Source organism: Myotis daubentonii, chromosome 10 (genome assembly GCF_963259705.1).
Source record: "Myotis daubentonii chromosome 10, mMyoDau2.1, whole genome shotgun sequence".
In the NCBI taxonomy this organism is placed as follows: Eukaryota; Metazoa; Chordata; class Mammalia; order Chiroptera; family Vespertilionidae; genus Myotis; species Myotis daubentonii.
The window spans coordinates 7,177,768-7,189,037 of NC_081849.1; the positions used below are offsets into that span (position 1 = coordinate 7,177,768).

The 11,270-nt window shown below is 60.5% G+C and overlaps 2 protein-coding genes across 10 annotated transcripts; one reads left to right on the top strand and one right to left on the bottom strand.

The window, feature by feature from the left end:
- The first annotated feature begins 853 nt into the window (after window positions 1–853).
- On the top strand, window positions 854–4,835 carry CDK5 (cyclin dependent kinase 5). The gene is made up of 12 exons (XM_059711491.1): window positions 854–1,012; window positions 1,624–1,712; window positions 1,802–1,869; window positions 2,008–2,068; window positions 2,165–2,221; window positions 2,875–2,970; window positions 3,095–3,169; window positions 3,329–3,425; window positions 3,594–3,663; window positions 4,220–4,280; window positions 4,386–4,466; window positions 4,556–4,835. The coding sequence occupies exons 1-12, from the start codon at window positions 976–978 to the stop codon at window positions 4,640–4,642; spliced, it is 879 nt and encodes a 292-aa protein (XP_059567474.1). The 5' UTR covers window positions 854–975; the 3' UTR covers window positions 4,643–4,835.
- Window positions 4,836–5,827: 992 nt separating this feature from the next.
- Window positions 5,828–11,153, bottom strand: ASIC3 (acid sensing ion channel subunit 3). 9 transcript variants are annotated; one of them, XM_059711483.1, is made up of 12 exons: window positions 9,696–11,153; window positions 8,966–9,507; window positions 8,132–8,282; window positions 7,791–7,918; window positions 7,406–7,607; window positions 7,258–7,314; window positions 7,012–7,159; window positions 6,700–6,791; window positions 6,547–6,626; window positions 6,364–6,435; window positions 6,158–6,216; window positions 5,828–6,014 (listed from the first exon to the last, which is right to left on the bottom strand). In XM_059711483.1, exons 1-12 carry the CDS (start codon window positions 9,928–9,930, stop codon window positions 5,936–5,938), a joined length of 1,845 nt encoding a protein of 614 aa, XP_059567466.1. In that variant the 5' UTR covers window positions 9,931–11,153; the 3' UTR covers window positions 5,828–5,935. The 9 variants fall into 9 exon arrangements, with proteins under 9 accessions (XP_059567466.1, XP_059567465.1, XP_059567462.1 ...); XM_059711482.1 differs by having other exon boundaries at window positions 5,828–6,017; XM_059711479.1 differs by lacking the exon at window positions 6,158–6,216.
- Between the last annotated feature and the right edge of the window lie 117 nt (window positions 11,154–11,270).

An 11,270-nucleotide genomic window follows, 5' to 3' on the forward strand; every position in this document is an offset into this window, starting at 1 on the left:
GTTCACAGCCCTCAGAAATGCAATCATGAGACAATGAGAGCAGCGCGATCACATCTATAATCACCTCCGTACGGGATGCGGTCAAGGCTGCTGCATCTGTCTGTGCGTCTTTCTGTTGAGGGCGGTAACCAACCTGCCAGCCTCGGCCACACCCTGGCTGGGCTCGGGCTCTGGAGACTGGCCTGGGTTGGGGGGCGGGGAACGACTCCAGCCGGTTTGCCTGGGGAAGCGAGCGACTGGAGTCGGTAGCCCAGAGAACACAAGGGTCTTCGGCGAACGCTAATTCCAGTTTCCAATGGGGCACACCTGCCTCTCGGCCCAGCCTTCGGGTCAGCTGGTCCCCGTAAAGACATCATCAGGAAGAGATGGCTGGGAGCCATTCCCCAATCAACGCTGCGCTCACCAGATGGCCTGGAGAGACGTGGGAACCCGTGCAGAGGTGGCCACGAGGCCGTTGAGACCTCGACACCATCGACCCGGTCAGAGCCGGACCGCCTGGGCTCGGGATGTAGGCCACCAAACCCCAAACCTCAGAGAGCGCCCCACCCCCAGCCCTGCTGCACTCTGGAATGTGTCGCCCCGGAGAGGCCTCTCTCAAAAGAAGGTGGTGGTCACGGAAAGAAATTAGAGCGGAGCACACTGGGAGCCGCGGCGCTACCCCGGCGCCCGGAAAGCGGATATGTGATGCTTCCTGGGACTTGAAGTCCAGGGTTTGCCTCCACCGGGGAACCCGAGTCCCGGGCAGCCGGTGCCGCAGAGAGCCTGAGCGCAGCCTGCTGGGGGTTGTAGTCCTCTGGCGGCCTCGGGCGCCGGGCATTACTGGGAAGCCTGGTGGTCTTAGGACTACAAGCTCCAGAAGCTCATGGGCAGGCGGGAGGGCGGGGCCGGGCTGGAGGCTGGGGTGCCGCCTCCTCTGCATTGCCGGGGCCAGAATATTAAAACGGAGGGCCCACAAGGGTCCCCGAAGCGGCTGCGATGCAGAAATACGAGAAACTGGAGAAGATTGGGGAAGGTAATAGGACCACGAGATGTTCTTGCAAGATCTTCTGCATTCCTTGCATCTCTGGCTCCTTCCTCTACCATCAGCAATGCCCACAGACTCCGACCTCAGCACCGGCTGCAGCCCTGGCCCTAGCTCCACACTCCGTGCAGACAACAATCCTCCTGTTAGCATTTCCTGCAGACGCCCCCCTCCCAAACTTAGCACTCCCTGTAGGCCCGACCTCCGGACCTCAGCACCACTTGTACAACCCCCTCCCCCCCCCCCCCCCCCCCAGCCTCAGTTCTGGCAGCAGACCTCAACCTCAACATTCCTGCCAGCCTTCATTCCTCTCCCAGACCCCTGCTCACTATTTCCGGCCCCTCTCAAAGCACTGCCTTCATTCTAGACCTGCCTGGCAGTCACAGCCGCCCCCTGCTGCAGACCTCTGAGCCTCTGCAGGCCCCTCTGTGCCACGTCCCCACTCACAAAGCTCCGCCACGCCCGGCTTTCACCCCGATTCTCTTCTCTTACTCGTCCAGGCATCAGAACACACTCCCATGATACCTCCCCTCTTGGGAAGGACTTCTTGGGGTGGGGAAGAGTGCCCCATTCTTTCCCTCACCCCAACCTCCTACCACTAGGCACCTACGGAACCGTGTTCAAGGCCAAAAACCGGGAGACTCATGAGATCGTGGCCCTGAAACGGGTGAGGCTGGATGACGATGATGAGGTAGGACTGGGGCATGGGGGGGGGGGGGGGTTGAGGGCCTAGGTTGGGTGGGATGTGACTGTGGCCCACCCTGCCCTCTCCGTGTGTAGGGAGTGCCGAGTTCTGCCCTTCGGGAAATCTGCCTACTCAAAGAGCTGAAGCACAAGAACATTGTCAGGTGTGTAGGCCCGCGGGCTCCTCCTTGCCTGTGTGGCCATCCGGAGGAGGTGGGGGCTTCAGCGATGGACTGGGCTGCTAGTGGGGTGTCAGGAGCATCCTTGTGGACCTGCCTGGCTAAGCCCTCCCTTCTCCCTAGGCTCCATGACGTCCTGCATAGCGACAAGAAGTTGACTTTGGTTTTTGAGTTCTGTGACCAGGTGAAAGTGGGACTTGGGGGACAGTAGCCTTGGGAGGATATAGGGGCCCAGACTGAGGTTAAACTCTGTCCCTTCCCCCACTCCATCCCTTTTTAGGACCTTAAGAAATATTTTGACAGCTGCAATGGTGATCTAGATCCTGAAATTGTGAAGGTGAGGGGACTGGTGTTCTGGGGTCTCGTGGAGGCTGGTGTTCGAGTATATGTTCAGTGTACCTGCCTTTGAGCACCAAGCTCAGGCCCTGAACAGAGACGCTCTGGGTGTCAGGGACTGAGAGAACCCTGTGTTTACTCTCCAGGAGCATTTTCCCATGATCTTTGACCTGACAGTAATGGTCTCAGTGACATGATTTACACTTGAGAGATGAAAAAATGAGATTCAAAGAGAGATATTATTATTCATTCAACAAATACTGAATGTTTTGCTGTGCGCCAGGCACTGTTCTAGGCCCACGACCAAATGCCTTGTCTTAGATTCCAAGGGAAACAAATGCTGAATAATAATATAGCACAATATATGTATATGTTGACTGTTATGATGTGGATGTTCAAAGGAGGCCAGGGAAGGGAGAATAGTGTGGGCGGGAAGGTAGGAAGGTGCACATGGCTGTAAGTCCCCCCATTCATTGTTCATTTCTAATATCCAGCATAATACAGAGTAAACCCCTGATAATAAATGAGTGGTATGTCGCTCAACTTGGTGCTAAAAGTCCAGTGGGTACGAAGCAAAGCAGAGGGCGAAGAGGGGAGTCGGGCACAGCTTCCCATCCAGAGGGTCTGACGCCCTCTTCCCTGCTCCTCCCCCAGTCATTCCTCTTCCAGCTGCTAAAAGGCCTGGGATTTTGTCACAGCCGAAACGTGCTGCACAGGGACCTGAAGCCTCAGAATCTGCTCATAAACAGGGTACCTCTTGGGGAGAAGGTGGGAGATGGGGGAGACTGGAGCCAATGTCTGAATGATGAGGAAGCCGGGCTGGAAGGTGGGACCACGGAGCTAGCCTTGACACTGTTCCTCCCATCTCCCTCAGAATGGGGAGCTGAAATTGGCTGATTTCGGGTTGGCTCGAGCCTTTGGGATCCCTGTTCGCTGTTACTCAGCTGAGGTGAGCGGGTGGGGTGGGATATTGGGTTGAGGGAGGGCTTCCCCAGTGAGCATCTCTCTCAGCTCCTACTCTAGGACCCAAAACGTTACTCTCTCCTATCTGAGCCTCCTCCCCCCAGCCCTCTAAGTGGGGGGTCCCTGTGGGTGGGGTCTTTTCCAGGTGGTCACGCTGTGGTACCGCCCACCGGATGTCCTCTTTGGGGCCAAGCTGTACTCCACGTCCATTGACATGTGGTCAGCCGGCTGCATTTTTGCAGGTGACGTGCTGGGGGTCTGCAGAGGCACTTTCTCTCCCCTTTGAGCTGACAGATAGGGTTTGGAGGGTCCCCTCTGGGGCAAGGAGCAGGGCCATTGGGGCTGGGGAGTCTCGGGAGTGAGGGTTTCTTCATGTGTCCGCTCCTCTCACCCTGTCCTCTTTCTCCCAGAGCTGGCCAATGCAGGGAGGCCTCTCTTCCCCGGCAACGATGTAGATGACCAGTTGAAGAGGATCTTCCGATATCCTTCCATTCCCCTTCGCCTCGAGCCCTCTGGAAGGGGAGTAAGGAGCCTTGGGCGATGGGCTGGGTCACATGGGAGGGGCTGTGGGCTTCTGAAGGTCGGGGATGGAGGGCAGAGGGTGGGCAACACCCCTGGTTGTCACAGTGCAGCTGCATGCAGCCAGCTGGAAAGAGTGTGACATGTAGACAAGGAGGTATCCCTGGGGGAAGAAGCCAAGAGAATGCCCCTCCAGCTGCAAGGTGACTCCTTAGGACCAGGGAGCCAAGAGGGTCAGCAGGAGGGTCTGTGGGCGTCGGGAAAGGCTGGCGGGTCCTCAGTACACAGACATCAGGGTTCAGGTCCCAGCAGATGACATGTGTATCTGTAGCGCCTGGCCCACGGTAAACACCATGCAGGTGGGACTGAAAATGAGAATCCCATGTGCTGGGGCTGCTTCTGTCGTGAGCTGGCGGATAAAGCGGGGCGGGCAGGGGTGAGTCTGAGGAATCCTTCCTGGGAGAAGAGCCTCGCACCTTGCCCTGTTGCACTGAGTGGTCCTTGACTCCCTGGACACACTGCTGGGGACACCGACTGAGGAGCAATGGCCCGCCATGACCAAGCTGCCGGACTATAAGGTGTTACGGGGGCTGGGGGTCATGGTTCAGCGGTGGTCCTTATTTCTCAGCCCTAGCAGCCTCCATGCCCCTCACCTCTGGTCTGACTCTGTCTGTCTCCTACAGCCCTACCCGATGTACCCGGCCACAACCTCCCTGGTGAACGTCGTACCCAAACTCAATGCCACAGGCAGGGACCTGCTGCAGGTGACCGAGAGCAGGGGAACTGGGGGAGGGTGGGGCTCCGGGCAGCTGGCCCTGCCTGACCCTGCCACGCCTTCCTTCCGTGCCTCCAGAACCTCCTGAAGTGCAACCCCATCCAGCGCATCTCGGCAGAGGAGGCTCTGCAGCACCCCTACTTCTCCGACTTCTGCCCCCCCTAGGCTCTGGGACCCTGGGCCGCCAGGCTGGGGCCTGGCCTGTTTTCAGCCCCCTCCCGGGAGGGGAGGAAAGCAAGGACGCACAGTGTGCTGAGCTCCAGCTGTGCTGGGCCCACAAGGGTGGAGGCGCCCTCGCCTGGGTTCTCTCTCCCTCTACAGACTTTATTTAATTTCATAAATTGGCTCCTTTCCCACAGTCTGGCTAATGTGGTGGTGGGTGGCTCTGAGAGGGTGGGCTTGGGTTGGGGTTTCTACCCCGCTTCACCACCACATGCAACCCTGTCCTGTCCCACTGTGCGCTGTACATGGTCCTGGGCTGGGGGCTGAGGGCTGGGGGCAGGGGGCTATGACTCTCAGCCCAGTGGCTGGGCTCAGGGCAGTGCTGTGCCCACACGTGCTTATGTGCTTGTGCACACCACTTTCTCGGCCCAGGAGGGCCTGTGACTAAGGGCTTAGGCAGCCAGTGTCTGAGAGCTTCCACTGGAACAGGAGAAAAGGGCCGGGCGTTTCCTTGTGGTTCTCCATATCCCATGGGTGCCTGCCCTGTCCCTTCCCTCTTCATCCCCCAATACCTCGGCCTGCAGGCTGGGACAGGAGAGACTCAAAGATGTAGTTAGATCAGGAACACCTCTCCCAGCTGCCTTGTCAGTTTACTAATATTTGAGGTTGCAGGGAAAGTGGGCTGTGGCTGGGTGTGTCCTTACTGGCAGAAGTGAGGCCGGCCCCCTCACCATCTCAAGCTGGGGCCTGTGCTGTTGAAGGGAGGCCGGGGAAGCAAGAGCTCTTCCCATGGAGACAGCATGCTGAGCCTGATCCCATATGTGAAAAAAATAGTCATGACCTAAGGCAGGACAACAGCTTGTGTTCTTGGAAGTGGGAGATTCCCTCTGCCTGCTCCCCACTTCCCTATAGTCCCCCACTGGGATTGTCCTGCCACTGACTCCTGTCTGCCTGCACACCTGGCTTTGGGCTCCATTCTCTCTGAGATGTCACACTGAAACTCATTCCCGCTGAGGTACAAATGACTGGTGCCCCCTTATTACTCTTCTCTCCCAGAGAGACATTTGCAGGCTAATTGGGAAGCTACCCACGTTTCAGACACCATGTCCTTAAATGATGGCTGGCAGAAGTCTTGTGTCTGAGTAGGGCTGACCTTGGCCTGACTGGTCTGCCCGTAAGAGGAACAGCTCAGGCTGATGCACTAGAACTTTATTTGGGATGAAGATGGCAAAGTCATGTGCAGGCAGAGCGTGTCCAGGATGTTGAGGTTCGACCCTGAAGACGCAGACACCAGGTCTAGAGCCGTGTGACGAGGTAGCAGGTGCGGTGGGAGGCAGAAAGAGTCCTGGTGACGGCACAGGGAGGGGTGGAAGGCCTGCTGAGACACAGACCACAGCGCTGGGACAGGAGGCCTCGGACCAATGCCCTACCCTGCTCCTGCCCTCCTGGACCTGAACGTCACCCTCTGGACTGGACCTGCCCCATCTCCCTTGACCTTAGTGGGGCATTTTGTGTTACCTGGAGCCTAAACTGAGATTGGGCACTTGATTTCCATGGCTGCCCAGCCCTTCCTGAAGCTGTGGGAGAAGGGAGAGGGTCAGAGGAGGGGAAGGCTCCTCCCACCCAGGGACCAGCCAAGTCCTGCATGCCCCTCCCTGCCGGCTTCAAGGGGGCGGGCAGAGCATCCAGGTGGAGGTGGCAGGGGAGGAAGAGCGGGCTGTTACCAGATGGGTGCTGGAGGGCCTATGGGAGCGCTTCCGGTTCCAGAAGTATCCCAGGACCCTGTCTAGGAACACCTGGGGGCAAGCAGTGAGGGAGGTGGTCAGCCCACACCTCTTCCTCTTCCCCCCACCTCCCGGGTGGGTCCGTGGCTGCCTTCCCTCTCCCAGAGCTGGGCCCAGGCCCACCTCGCAGAGGTAGTCCAGGATCTCGAGGATGGTGAGCAGGCTGGCCCCGATGAACAGCCCCATCTGGCCCCCAATGTCGCCTGTGGAGATGGGGTCACTGTTGGCTCACAGCCACCTGCTCTGTGCACACCTCCCCGGGCGCCCTGCACACACCTAGCAGCTCTGACACCTCATAGGCCTTCTTCTGCTCTACTGTCTCGTAGTTGAGGGCCTCAAAGAAGATGTCCAGCACCAGTACGTTCTCCCTGGAGGAAAGGGGGCGGGAGTGCTCACTGGACCCCCTGGTGCGCGTTCCCTGGTCTCTAGGAGGGACATCGTCACCCACGTTTGCAGAGGACACAGCGCCAGAAACGTTAGGCGGCTAGTCCAGAGCCCCGTGCTGACATGCAGGCTGGTGGGTGGGCACAGGAAGGCCTGGTTGGCCCGGGGGAGGGCGCCCGTCCCGCCCCGCCCCGCCGGGCTCACGCGATGTAGGCCTCGCTGCGGTTGTATTTCCGGGCCAGGTAGCGGGCAGCGGCGCGGCTGGGCATCCGCACCATAGAGAGCTCCTTGGCGTAGCGCGTGATGGCGCACGGGTTGGGGCACACGCACGAGTCCTTCCGCAGCATGGCGTCTGCGGGCCACAGTCGTCTGGGTCAGGCTGCCTGCCCTGTGGGGTGGGGTCCCGGGCCCAGCGCGGCGGGGGCGGGGTGCAGGGAGCTGGCCCCTTACCCAGCGTCGGGTTGGCGCAGTCCTTGTACTGCTGCGGGCTGCACACCGGTGCGCTACCTGGGGGCCAGACGGGAGGGCGTGTGACAGCTCAGGGCTCCTCCCAGGCCCGGCCCGCCCCGGGGCGCCGTGTCCCTCCCCCGCTCCTTACCAGGCATGTGCATCATTCGGCAGCCGCACTTCCGAGCCACATAGCGGGCTTCGCAGGCCAGGCGACACCCCATTAGACTATAGGGAGGGCTGGGGCCCGGGCTGGGGCTGGGGGGACCCAGGGGACCAGCGGGTTCTGGCTCAAAGTCGGGGTCTAGGGATGCGGAGCTGCAGTCGCCCCAGGGTGGTGGCAGGAAGCTCAGCTGTAGAGGGTTAAGGCGGCTTGGGGAGAAGAGGGCACCCAGGGAGAATGTGAGTGGTCACTGCGGGGCTGAGGCCCTGGGACAGGTCTGAAGAGCTGCAGGGTTGGGGTCTCAGTGGTGTGGGCTGAAGGAGGGGGTGGGAGCCTTGGTGGGGGGAGGGGGGCTTGGCCCAGGCAAGGATACTTGCTGCTGTTGGCAAGACACAAAAACCTGGTAGCCAGGGGCTGCCCCAAAGCCCAGCTGGTCGATGCTAGGTGGCTCCTCCTGGGTGTGGATCTGCACTCGGATCCCCACCTCAAACGGGGTCTCCTCTGTGAGGGGGGAGGAAGGGACCTGAGGCCTGGGTTCCTGGAGGCCCTGGCTGCAGCCCCTCTCCCCAGGCCTGTGATGGGCCAACCCCGCCCGCTCCCTACTCATAAAGGAAGGACATGCTTCAGGTCCCTTCCCAGCACCTCCTCTCCTTCCCAGAGCCTTTTGCACCCCACCGGTGGCCACCCCCTAGCCTCACACGCAGGATCCCCTACCCATGTCCTTCCACACGGGCAGGTACTCGTCCTGCTGCACATCCAGCATGATCTCCAGCCCATTGCCCGCTCCGCCCTTGGGGGTGGTGAGAAGCTCTGCCCCATCTGCACCCGAGTTGAAGGTGTAGCACTGACCCATCCTGGTAAAGATCTGGGGGTAGCAGACGGGTGCAGACCTCACTGGGGAGCAAGGGCAGCCAGGCAAGCCCAGGGCCATGGGACCGCTCCCTTCCCCATCCTCTGTTTGGATTTCTTCTTTGAACACGGAGGCCCACATCTCAATGCCCCCCATCATACAGGCGCATGTAGTTGGACCCTCATGGGCTCCCATCGCGCCACCTTCTCACCCCTTCTATCCGCAGCCGAGGGCACCAGTCCACAGAGCAAGTGTTTCTTTGGAGGCTGGGGTAAAAAACAGTGGGTCCCAGTTGCTCCCCTCCAGGACTGGCAGAATGTGAAGCAGAGGGAAACCAGCCCCTCCCTCACAGACAGTGGAGTCTTCTGCCCTGAAATGGTCCGGCCCCACTTGTATCCCTCCACCCCCAGTAGTGGGGTTTCCATAGACCAGTCCTGAGCCCAGAGCCAGCCTGCGTGAGTGCCCACTCTGGAAGGTGTGACCTGGCACACTCTAGTCCAGCTGAGTGACAGGGCTGGTCTCAACAGAAAGGCGGGTATTGGTCAGGTGGGGGCCTGCATCCTGGCTGGGAAGGACAGGGTCCCAGGGCACAGGTGCTAAGATCCCCTGGCTTTGGGGGAACCTGGGCTGCCAAGACTGGGATGGCCGCCCTAGGCACTCCTGGGTCTCTGGTGGGACAGGGTGGGTGGCCAGCTCACCGCAGTGAAGTTCTCAGGCCCGCAGGGTCGGCCGCGGTAGCGACAGTCCAGCAGCATGTCCTCCAGGGTGTGCCCAGCCCGGGTGTAGAGTCGGGCCATGTCGAAGGTGGGGCTGGGCATGAAGCCGGGTGGTGTCGGGGGCTGGCCCAGCGCGCGCAGGAAGGCGGCGTGCTCAGAGGGCTCCAGGCCTAGCAGCGAGGGCCCGGCCCAGTGCAGATCGTTGGGCGTGAGACGTGAGCGGCGCAGCGGGTTGATGTTGCACAGGGTGATGGCCGGGAAGGTGAGCTGGTGGCTTTCGCGCTCGTCCAGGGCCGTCTCGTGATGGAACTCCCCGTAGTAGCGCACCCTCTCTGCCACCTGGTAGAGGAAGGCAGCCATCGACAGGAGCATGGCCACGGCCCACAGCCCCCGGCGCGGGGTCAGGCTTCCTCGACCAAAGACATGGCTCAGCCCGTGTAGCGTGCAGCTGCTGGCGAACACACTGATGTCCGAGGCCTGCCGCCGGGCCTCCTCCGGCCCTGAGGGGGGCTTCATGGCCCCCGCTGAGGTGAGGGAACAGAGAGGGCTGGGTTGGTGGCCAGGCTACGGAGGCTTAGGAGCAGGAGAGGGTCAGTCTGAGGTCTGGGAGGGGCTGGCCAGGCAGGGGACGGTGCAGTGGGAGGCAAGGAGAGGAGCCACACCTGAAAGGGAGGTGGGGAGGCACTGGCCTGGCTGGGTTGGATGTAGTGACCTGAAGGGTCCAGCTGGCCTCGTCCGGGAACAGGCTGTGGCTCCACGGGCCGGGGCTGGGCTGGGGGCTCCGCAGCTGAGCAGGTAGGGTGCAGCCTGCGTGGCCGGCAGGGCTGGTCTGCTGCTCTGCTGAGCCAGAGCTGCCGCAGAGGATTGGGTTTCAGCAGTGAGGGGCATGGGGGCTGGCAGAGCAGCCTGGGGGGTGGGGAGGTCCCTGGAGCCCCAGGCTGAGCCATTAGTGCAGCATGGGGGGGCGGGGGTTTGTTGAGGCCAGAGGCGCCAGCAGGAAACCACAGCAACCCTGGTTGGGCTTGAGAAGAACCCAGAGATAATCGGGGCTGGGGGTGCCCTTGGGGCCTCTAGTTTCCCAGCTGCAGTCCCTGTGTGTGGGGCTGAGAGTCAGTCACTGGCCCTTGGCCTGGCTCCTCCCTCCTCCCTCCCCACTAACCTCATCATGGGGCGGGGTAGGGGTGGGGAGGTGTTCATTTTGCAAAGAGGGGAGTTGGCTCTTGACCAGGCTGGAAGGTGGTGGGGCGTTTGGCATTGGCCATCTCCTCCTTCTGAGCCCCCAGGGTTCCAGCCTACCCCAGATGGCCCAGGCCTCTGCAGGTCCCATGTCCTGGGGGGGTGTCTCTTGAGTGACCCTCTTCCTGCCCCTGCCCCCGCCCCTGCCCTCAACTCATGCCCTCCTGTCTGGAAGGTTGGTCTCCACCGCAATGAAAGTGGGCTCGCCTGCCACACTCCCAGGTGACGTAGTCCAGTTCCCAGGCATGACATGGTGTTCTATGATTTCACATCTTTTTTCACTTAACACATTCTGGGGACCACGTGATACCCAGTACCTGGAAAACTTCCCCATTTTTAAATGGCTGCATACCCTTCCATTATGCGGACACACCCTTGTTGCTATCACCGCGTCCCTGAAGAATTCTGGGGGTTTCCAGTCTTCCATTACAGTGTGCTCAGCAACACTGTAACTCCCAGAAACAGAAGTGCTGGGTCAAGAGGCAACTTCGTGGGTCATTTGATGCCACAAAATTCCCGGCGTAGGAGTCACACCATTTTGTGCTCCCAGCAGTGACACGGGAGTGTGCCTGCTTTTTTGTGAGTTGGTGGGAGGGCCCTGGGCCACAGAGCTAGCACATCTGACTGAACAAGTGTCAGAGGATCCAGAGCCTGTGGGGCAGTGGGCCTCTCCCAGCAGCTGGAGCAGGCACCTCCAGAGAGCAGAGCATGGCTTGCGACGTCACTGCCTGCTGGCCTGGCGGATCAGGGTGTCTTGGGGACCCAAGCTGAGGGCCACAGGAGCCAGCCTGGTGGATGGGGAATGGGGAGACAGATGCTGCACTGGGGGCCTGAGAGAAAGCAGGTTTTTATCTCCATTAACTCACTGAAATCTGTTTCTACTTCGTCTCTCTCCACAGAGCATTTGAGCCCACTGGGTTCGTGTCGGTGGGCTCTTGGCCGAGTAGAAGAAACATAGTTCACAACGTGGTCACATGGCACTGCAGTTGCCTGTCCGATGGGCAGGGACTGTCAACCCCACCGTGGGCACGAGAGGTGCTCAATGAACACA

Bases quoted from the DNA above. Each gene is read 5' to 3' on its own strand.
- CDK5 (XM_059711491.1), top strand. From the start codon at position 976: ATGCAGAAATACGAGAAACTGGAGAAGATTGGGGAAG. The intron at 2,222-2,874 runs GTGAGGGGACTG...CTCCTCCCCCAG, and splicing joins TAGATCCTGAAATTGTGAAG to TCATTCCTCTTCCAGCTGCT. The intron at 2,971-3,094 runs GTACCTCTTGGG...CATCTCCCTCAG, and splicing joins AGAATCTGCTCATAAACAGG to AATGGGGAGCTGAAATTGGC.
- ASIC3 (XM_059711475.1), bottom strand. From the start codon at position 9,930: ATGGCTCAGCCTGGGGCTCCAGGGACCTCCCCACCCCCCAGGCTGCTC. The intron at 7,919-8,131 runs GTAGGGGATCCT...CCCCCCTCACAG, and splicing joins GCCCGTGTGGAAGGACATGG to AGGAGACCCCGTTTGAGGTG. The intron at 6,436-6,546 runs GTGGGCCTGGGC...GCTTGCCCCCAG, and splicing joins TCCTGGACTACCTCTGCGAG to GTGTTCCTAGACAGGGTCCT.